General features: G+C 41.0%; 1 protein-coding gene across 1 annotated transcript; it reads right to left on the reverse strand.

The window, feature by feature from the left end:
- Positions 1 to 228: 228 nt before the first annotated feature.
- neurod6a (neuronal differentiation 6a) lies at positions 229 to 5928 on the reverse strand. The gene is made up of 2 exons (XM_078217126.1): positions 5893 to 5928; positions 229 to 1089 (listed from the first exon to the last, which is right to left on the reverse strand). The coding sequence occupies exon 2, from the start codon at positions 1009 to 1011 to the stop codon at positions 229 to 231; it is 783 nt and encodes a 260-aa protein (XP_078073252.1). The 5' UTR covers positions 1012 to 1089; positions 5893 to 5928.
- Positions 5929 to 10141: the final 4213 nt, after the last annotated feature.

A 10141-nucleotide genomic window follows, 5' to 3' on the forward strand; every position in this document is an offset into this window, starting at 1 on the left:
AGAAGTAAGAAAGGGCCCATATGGTGTATCTTTCCCTATAAAGGGGTTGTTGCTAATATATAATTTACTCACTTGCATAGTTTTTCGATTATTGCTTCTCTGCCATCATGTAACATTCGAATATGAGTGCAGTCGTGCTGTTAAAAACAATTTTGTATCAATTATTTAATGTACCACCCACTGTTTTATCTTAATTACTTGTGATCTGTATAGCCACTATTTTTCTCATTAATTATGAAAAACCGCATTTAATTCGTCCTGCATTGAAAGTGTCTCGTTGCGCAGATGGAAGTCGTAAGGAAATGTACTGTCTGTGGGCACCACACATCGCATGGCTGGGCTGAACATGTAGCTCTGTCCAAGGGGACGGCTGGCTGGCACGGCGGAATAATGCATGCCATAGTGATAATTTTTCACATAGTCAGATGGATCTTCTTGCTTCAGGGAGAAAATCCCATTAAAGTTAATTGGAGGACTTAGGGGACCGTCAAACTGTGGGCTCACACACTCGGGAGAAGCGTTTTGGTAGAAAGATTCATAAGCACTACAGTAGTTGTAAGGTTTGATGGACTTGGAGGAACTTTCCATTGGACTCTGCCCCGAGGGGTTGCCTAGATCGGGGTTTTGATACGTGTAGAGAGTGGAGGAAAACTGTGACCTCGCGATGTGAGCTCCATCTCCGCTCTGCTCCATCAGTAAGTTTCTGGTGTTGAGTTGCAGGCACCCAGCCACCAGATTGGTCGTTGGTTGGGATAAGTCTTTACACAGATTTTGCACAAAGGTCAGCAGGTCGGGTCGCTTGCCAATGCGCAGGATCTCAGATAGAGCCCAAATGTAATTTTTGGCTAGGCGCAATGTTTCTATCTTGGACAGTTTCTGTGTTTTGGAATAACATGGGACAACTTTGCGAAGGTTGTCCAGAGCATTGTTGAGACCGTGCATCCTTTTCCTCTCCCTGGCATTCGCTTCAGTCCTCCTCACTTTGACGCGCTCAACCCTTTCTTTAGTCATCACCTTTTTCCTGGGCCCTCTCCTTTTGGGGTGTTCCTCATCCTCTTCGTCTTCCTTCTCATTCTCGTCTTTCTCTGACTCTACAGACGGGGTAATGTTGCTGAGATCAATTGAACACTGCTCGTGTTCTCCACATATTTCGGACTCTTTGTCCTCCGCTTCACTAACATCATCAAAGTTTGTTCCGGGCATCATGGCAACTTCATCAATTGGTAAAGTCAACATGTTGTCAGCTTAGGGGGCGTGGGGGTGGGAAGGGGGAACAGGGAAAGAGAAAAGAAAATGGTTAACGACACAGTTTTCTTTTAGCTCAGTGATACATTAGAACGAATGATTTTTTTTACACCATCCAATTTCTAGGCTGAAGAATAAATAATCTGCATGGATCTTTTAAAATTCAAACTAAAATATAACTAGAAAACAGAATAAATCTGAGCATTTAGTGTGGTACAGAACTATCGTTAGGTTGTCTTTGCAAGAGCAGATTCTCAATTGCTTTAAACTCGATAAAGGATGTGCTTTTCCAATATTGCATGTGGTTGTGATCTGGCTAATCTTAAAATGATTGTGTAAAAGCTGCGCAATTGACAGGTTTATGAAAACAGGCCGGTTCCACTGTTTTGGTTTGATTCCCCTGGGTCTCAAACTTCCCATGGATCGTAATTAAAATTACAGGATAGCTTACAACGCTACATCCAACCGTAGTAACACTACAGTTACTACTGGAATTGTCGGGGTATGGATACCGGAGAACAGTGCAACTCTGTCTTCATGTAATATATATATATATATATTTAAAATATTAATATATATGAGATATATATATATATATAGTTCTAAGAAAATTTCAAAGATTATTTTTGAGATGGGGTCGGCATTGGAAAGCCACGTTGCATTCGTGGCATGTTACCGATAGCCGATTTCGTTCCAGACATTAACAATAGACTGGGTTTGGCGTTGAGCCGGAAAGTTAAATGACCGAGAGCGACAGTATTTGGAAATAATTCCCTTTTCAGTGAAATATTCAACCTTGTATTGGAAATCGAGGTAATTCTTCTTTTAAGTATGCTACATAGCAGCAACCCCGGCACTAGTTATGCAGTGCAATAAATCATTTGACAGATGGAGGGTCATAGGGTTTTCTTCCCACTATGAAATATTGCAATTTGCACTTGGATTTTCCACATTCAGCTCAAAGTTAATCTGTTAGATTCGAAAGTTTCTCTGTACCAGAATGACGCCCTACATTTTAAAGGCGTTTTTTTTGTTCCACTTCGAAAAATAGTTTTAAATTGGAGAACTAACCGGCGCGCAACCTTTTGAACCATTATAATTCTGTACGCTCAGGTGTAGATTGTTTAAAATGCCACCCCTCTTCAATACAGAAAATATGTTTAGTTTTTAAAATCTCCGTGCATTCTGGCTGGTAACACGAAAATCTTGTTAAATCTATTAATGGAATGACAAAACAATTTATAATGACCAAGTCACCACTTGTGAGAGAGACAGGTAATTCTCGAATTGCATTGCCAACATCAATATGTTGGCACTTAAATATGCAGTATGGTTGCACATTACGACAAGGTAATTGTTTTTTTAAAAAAAAAGGCATGCGTGGCAATTCAATTCTGGTCTGATTGTTCCAATAATTAAATTTTTTTGAATTCTTACCTGAAATCAGTGCTTCGAAGGGATGCTCATTTTCAGCTCTTGCTGGCTGCCTTCTCCGTGTTCTGACGGCAGTGGTAGGTTCTCTCCGCAGGATCGGTGTGTGATCTCTCTGAGAAGTGACAGTGATGCCAACTGCCAGCGCTGGTACCATGCCATCTGCCGCTGACGTCAGCGGGCAGCCGCCGCTGATTGGCAGGTGCAAACGCTGGCATCTTGCGCCCCGAGGGAGACAGGAGCTGGGGCAGCAGCCCACAGACATCAGATATTATCACCATCTCCATGGGGCAGCCGAGCTGACAGCAAGGAGGCCGGCCTGCAGGATCAGCTAGCCGCTTAAAATAAAAGGAAAGGCATGACACACATCCCATATTACACCTTATTAAACCCTGTTTCCACATGTCAGCACCAATCAGACACAGAAATGCATGGTGAACTACTCAGAATTAAGGCAGGGGAGAATGTTTTTTTGAGTAGCAAGTCTAGCAAGTAATAATTATTTCAAGTTAGTTGGGGACCTGAGACATTTTGTCTGGTAAAGATTGTCTATACTGTGTTGCTATGTTTTGTGCTTACATTAAGAATGCCCATGTGAACAAAGATGGCATCGACATAGATTTCGCTGTCACCTATACATTGCAAAGGTGCCGGTGGTCCCCTTAAATTGGCAACTGCCGACATACCATATGCATCAAATTTCAATGCCAACACATTTTTTTACATAGAATAATATTTTCCTTTATTAAATATCAACCACATCACCTGCCACCACCGAGATGGGGTTGTTCGTTAATCACTAACACAATGAATCGCTTCGCGACTGTCTGGAAGAATTGGATAGGGTGAAGTCATGTGTCCGAAGATGATTTTAATGGTCTCATACTGATCTCATAGTGTCAACTATCCAAAATAATTAGGCACTGGTTGTCATCATTATAACACAGGTCAGAAATATCAGTGCAATATGTTGATATTACAGTCTGATTTTAATGGAACGTGCCTTCGCTGTTCCTCAACCTTCTGAGGTACCAAATGCTATGCTGCCCAAGTCGTGGAGAAGATCACTAAATATTGTTTAGCGTTGGCCGAAGATTTCTCACAAACCTGTCTTTTCCTCCGCGATTGTATGGCAGGCTGACAGACATCTCCACCTCCTCGCTGTTTACCCTGATGTACTTGCTCATTTTATCATGACATATCTCTTCTATCATATCCCGAAGATTTCCTACACATGTACCTGTTTGTAGTTACAATTACGTTAACTTTGTTTTATGAAAATATAACGTGTTCAAGGAAACCTTTTTCAATAGCCTTCTATCCGGCACTCCTATACTAAAAGGGGTACATTTTAGTTACCTTGAATTTATTATTCTTTGGACTTGGCTTGTGAGGGTTCGCGGTAAGGCCCATGTTTGACTACAATTGATTTGAAGGGACAACAAGCCCACAAAACTTTGCCGCCAGATTCAGTGAGATGTCTTATAGAGAGCAAAGACCACAGCACTGTTAGGCCTCGCCAGTTGAGGAATTGCAATCTCTGAGAGAAGTTTTCTACATTTGGACATCCGAGAATAAGCACATTCGCAGGTATCAGCGCAAAGGATTGTTAGTTCGTGTTTTTAAATGCATTTTGTTTCACAGAGATGAAGTAGGCAATAGTACTTAATTTCACTCCACCGGCTATGATTGTCCTCCTGGCAATTCTTTGATTTTGACTGCGGTAATTCATTGACAGGTTTTCTAAATTGAAAGCACAGTGCGGATATAAATGCAATGTCAAGATGCGGTTCTTTCCGAAAAGAATCACTCCGTTATTTCAGTAAATACAACACGAACACAAATCTGGCATTTGGTATTATCTGCAATCTTCCAATTCTTATTTTCGAACTCTGTCGAAACTTCATAAAGCATTAAAAAATGCAGATTTGAAATATGGAGTTTAGCGAAGAATAAGACCAGTACAAACTCATTCATTTCCTTTTTATTAGCCTGTTTTCCTTGTTCGGCTCTCAATGGATGCCTGCTGCGCTGCCAGCTTGCACTAGCCACTGGCAATGCCTACTGAGACATGGGCATTTTAGTCTGTGTTAATGCATAAAAAACTCACTCTGTGTGCTTTGATACCGCATGTATAACCAAAATAGAATAGTATCATACATTTAACTTCATGCTCGGGACAGTAATCTGACTAGTTAAACGATGTTTAATAAAACAGATGATTATCAAATGCACAGAAACAAAAATCCATCTGTGTCACGTTTTGCAAACAATCTGTCGGAGACTACAGCGGCTGAAATTAAAATAATAAGATGACAATGGCATCTCACAAGCGAGGCTGGCATTTAACAGTGTGCTGCAATCTCTGGTGCCACGGTCCTTTGGGAACTGGTTCCAGAATCCTGGATGTTCCAGAATGGATGACAAGACATTTCCTATACATGTGTAAGCACACCCTCATTTAATCAAATATTTCCGCAGTAAAATATTATTTTTGCATTTCGTTGATAATATATCAATATTAAGAGTAAATCGAAATGAAATAACTTGACAAGCTCCCCGCAAGCAACCGAACGATCAAAGGGGGTTGCAATTCATGAGTCTAATTTGTTTTCTAAGTTCATTAAAATGTTGAAATAATAGATGTACAAATATGTTATCGCTTTGTTGTCACATTGTACCAATGACCACATCCTCTTTCCCGCTTGCATGAGTGACTCGGAGCTGGTTTAAGGACGTTCTGTCCCTTTTTCCCTTCCCAGCCGGGTCCGGAAGTTCAGATGTGTGCTTGTGGAAGGCATTTCGGTGGCAGTTCATGTACTCAAGTGGTAATCGTGCCATAGGAGGCCATGTAACTTAAATTCTCGCAAAATATGAGCAAGGACTTTGTGAAATTTCTCTTCCTTGGTTAGTATAAGACTGGGGTTTGGGGATATGAAATGTGACCGAAGCAATGCGTTACTGAAGGAAGTGAAATGGCACAGTCAGAACTGGAGAGTTCATTTTAAACCTTCTGTTATCAGTATAGAGTTTGGTGTTGGAGGTTGAAGTCAATGGAAACTCAGTTTTGCTTTTGGACAATCACTGTTTTGTTCCTCCGTGGATCCAGTCACAGCACTGTATGAATCAGAGCGAATAACCCTGCAGAAAGCAAAGGTGCTTAATCTTTGTGACCCTTTGGAAAGGGAAAACACTGACCAATTCTCGACACGAGACTGACGCAATGTCGGGAGGTATTTGATTTGACTTGTACAATGTCTCTCTTGGCCAATAAAGAGTTGTTGTGATGATAGTTTCATAAATTTACAGTGAGGCAAAGATGACATTTTCACGAAGTGAGCTGTGACATGTATGATTGTGTTTGTAGATTAAATGAATTTAATGTTTGCCTTATTCTTCAGTGTTGTGTGAAAATCCTTCTTTTAGGACAACAGCCATATAGATTGAAATCTCTGACATTTTGACACAGAACATTCAAAAGAGAGGGTGGCATCGTGAACTAGTCTGTTCATTTCTAACATCGTGCTGTCGAGGCGAGAGAGCATATCGGATGAAAAGTTGTCCCTTTTTACGGTGAATGGAGGATTTGGGAATGCTTTGACATGAAAGCGCGACAATGACCCAGGAATGAGGTAGCAGACTTCATTATCCAACATACTAAACTCTGCAGAAGACACTGTCCTGGGCTTCACACCAGATGTAATATAACTCCAGTTCATTTCTCTCAGGCAGTCACAGGGCCTTTGTTCTTTTCATTAAACATTTCCTTTGTAAGTTTTGTCCGGTGATTACATGTCAATACATTTAAATGTAAAGATAGCGCTTGTTCCCACATACTCTGTTGTAAAAACATTGCACTAACTTTTAACTGGTGCGAATTCCTACGCACGTTCTGTCGATGTGGGGCCGAACAGTTTCGAAGTGTAAGCTGGGTGTAGCGACTTTGGCCGAATCCAGTATTTACAATGAGAATGGGGTAAATGCCATTAAATCTACAGGACCCCTATCATCAGGATGGGGATGATTTATATCATCAAGCCCCTTTTCCCGATTCCGAAATGTTTCATTACCCCAAACTGATATTTCTGCATTTGGTTCAATTTTCTTTTGAATTCTTCAGCAGTCAACATTCACTCGAGCTTTGAGGGAATTCAGCTGATATTGATTCATATTATTGTGAACTATCTTGTGTGTTTTTTTTGCTTAAACTTCATTCTGGATATTAGAAATTTCGTTCACCCACAAAACATTTTGAGTAATTTGTGGAATCAACCTAATGTGTACAGATACAAGCCCATTATAAATTTGATTTGATTTAACTTATTATTGTCACAGGTATTAGTATACAGTGAAAAGTATGGTTTCTTGCGCGCTATGCAGACAAAGCATACCATACATAGAAAAAGAAAGGAGAGAGTGCAGAATATGGTGTTACAGTCATAACAATGGTGTAGAGAAAGATCAACTTAATGTGCAGGTAGGTGCATTCAAAGTCTGATGGCAGCAGGGAAGAAGTGTTCTTGAGTCGGTTGGTATATGTCCTCAGACTTTTGTATCTTTTTCCCGATGGAGGAAGGTGTTAGAGCGTTTGCCCAGGGCGTGTGGGGTCCTTAATTATGCAGGCTGCTTTTCCGAGGCATTGGGAAGTGTAGACGGAGTCAATGGATGGGAAGTTGGTTTGAGTGATGGACTGGGCTTCTTTCATGACCCTCTGTAGTTTCTTGTGGTTTTGTGTTAGAGCAGGAGCCGTACCAAGCTGTGATACAACCAGAAAGAATGCTTTCTAATGTTTTTAAAGTTAAAGTTTATTTGTTAGTCACAAATAAGCTTACATTAACACTGCAATGAAGTTACTGTGAAATTCCCCTCGTCGCAACACTCCGGCACCTGTTCGGGTCAATGCACCTAACCAGCACATCTTTCAGACTGTGGGAGGAAACCGGAGCACCCGAAGGAAACCCACACAGACACGGGGAGAATGTGCAAACTCCACACAGTGACCCAAGCCAGGAATCGAACCTAGGTCCCTGGCGCTATGAGGCAGCAGTGCTAACCACTGTGCCACCGTGCTGCCCCCATGGTGCATCTGTAAAAGTTGATGAGAGTCATAGCAGACATGCCAAATTTCCTTAGTCTTCTGAGAAAATAGAGGCATTGGTGGGCTTTCTTAACTATAGTGTCAGCATGGGGGGGACCAGGACAGGTTGTTGGTGATCTGGACCCCTAAAACCTTGAAGCTCTCGACCACTTCTACTTTGTCACTATTGATGTAGACAGGGGCATGCCCTCCAATACGTTTCCTGAAGTTGATGACCATCTCCTTCATTTTGCTGACATTGAGGGAGAAATTATTGTCATTGCACCATTTCACCAGATTCTCTATCTCATTCCTGCACTCTGTCTTGTTTGAGATCCAACCCACTATGGTGGTGTCATTGGCAAACTTAAAAATCAAGTTGGAGGGGAATTTGGCCACACACTCATACAAGGAACATAATAAGGGGCTAAGAACATAGCCTTTCAGTGTTGAGGATGATCATGGAGGAGGTGTTGTTGCCTATCCTTACTGATTGCAGTCTGTGGGTTAGGAAGTTCAGGATCCAGTCGCAGAGGGAGGTGCCGAGCCCCAGGCAACCGAGTTTGGAGATGAGTTTCATAGGAGTAATGGTGTTGAAGGCTGAGCTGTCGTTGCTAAATAGGAGTCTGACATAGGTGTCTTTGTTATCTAGACGTTCCAGGGTTGAGTACAGGGCCAGGGAAATGGCATCTGCTGTGGATCTGTTGTGGCGGTAGGTGAACTGGAGTACAATCTGGGAGACCAGAATTGATTCATGCCATGACTAACCTTTTGAAGCACTTCATAATGATGGATGTCAGAGCCATCCAACGATAGTCATTAAGGCATGCTGTTTGACTTTTCTTTGGTACCGGGATGATGGTCATCTTCTTGGAGCAGATAGGGACCTCAGATTGTTGTCTGTGAATACCCTCACCAGTGGATATGGAAACCTATCTATTTGTAATGGAAAAGATGTCACATTAATATGACAAAAAAACTGAAAAAAGGAAGTTCAGGATCCAGTCACAGAGGGAGGAGACCCAGAGGGTCATCAACAGTGTGTCTTGACTCCACATATGCAATGCTATGGAGGCTAGCAATGAATTTTATGATTATGAATTCCCGTGCCCACATTGCTAACTGAGATCTCTTATGTAAAGATACCACTTGATAATTGTGCCCATCTTTCCAGTTTTACTTAGATAAGTAAATATCACAGCTCTACTAATAAATAGACAGACTGCAATTTCTGCCCATGTCGAGGTAGGATGGTAAATAAAAAACATGGATATTCATTAACGTTTACTTTTATTTTTAGATAAAGTTGTCAACAATTTTGAAAGCTGGCATTTAGATTTTCCTGAAAAAAAAACAAGCAGATTAAATGTAGGATAATTGAGATGAGACATGGTCTTCAGAAGGACTGCTAATAATAATACTGTCATGAGTAAACATATCTATGACATGTAGAATTGTGACGATGAGATCAATTCATTTATACTTCCTCCACCAAGTAATGAAAGTATCATCTGGCAACTATGACTCAGGAAACTCAGTCAATGATGGTTCTGCTAAGTCCTTCTTGATGGTGTACTCCATGCAATATATAGTTTGCGTTCTTACTTCATTCAGAGTTTCCTCCAAGAGATGTGCAACATGATGAACACTGATTCATTAGCTGAGAAAGGGCAGTAGATAGTAGTGATCAGCAGGGTATGTCTTGGTACTCGTCTGACCCAGTCATGTGACTTCATATCATCTTACGTCAATGCTGAGGAATCCAATGGCACTCCCATCTGATTGTATGGCATTGTTCCCATCTTTGGTCGTTCTACTCTTCTGATGGGAGAGGGTGTATCCAGAAATGGCTGAGGAATCTGGGATGTTGACTGATGTGGTTCCTTGAGGACAATAATATTAAGCTGCTTTTTAATTAATCTGTAAGACAGCTCTCCAATATAGGTAGGTTGGAGAATGCTGTATACATTCCAACATTTGTAAGTAATAATCAGGAGTTACATAATGAAGGAACCTGGGAAGCTAGGACTTCTCAGATTGAAGATGTGACATTAAAAATTGGCTGCATCAATATCAAATTTGAGATTATGCATGTGAATGTACAAGTATCAAAACCAAAGTTATTAAAGGAATGTCATGCATATCAAACAGTAGGAGAAAACGTACAAATATCAAAAAGAGTTTTATGAAATGATCACAAGTATCAAATTAGAGATGATAGATGTAAGAACATAAATATCAAACTGCTCCTTCTTTCTCATCCTATTCACTGTCACTAATTCAACCCAAAGCTCATTAAGGCGGCATTGTTATCCTTGTTCCTCATTTTTACCAGATGGAGCAGAATTAGGGGTTAAGGAGTCACTGGAAACAAATACACGTGATATC

Source organism: Mustelus asterias, chromosome 7, assembly GCF_964213995.1.
Source record: "Mustelus asterias chromosome 7, sMusAst1.hap1.1, whole genome shotgun sequence".
Taxonomy (NCBI): domain Eukaryota; kingdom Metazoa; phylum Chordata; class Chondrichthyes; order Carcharhiniformes; family Triakidae; genus Mustelus; species Mustelus asterias.

What these genes read in the sequence shown, in the direction of transcription:
- neurod6a (XM_078217126.1), bottom strand. Translation starts at nt 1,011, where the DNA reads ATGACTAAAGAAAGGGTTGAGCGCGTCAAAGTGAGGAGGACTGAAGCG.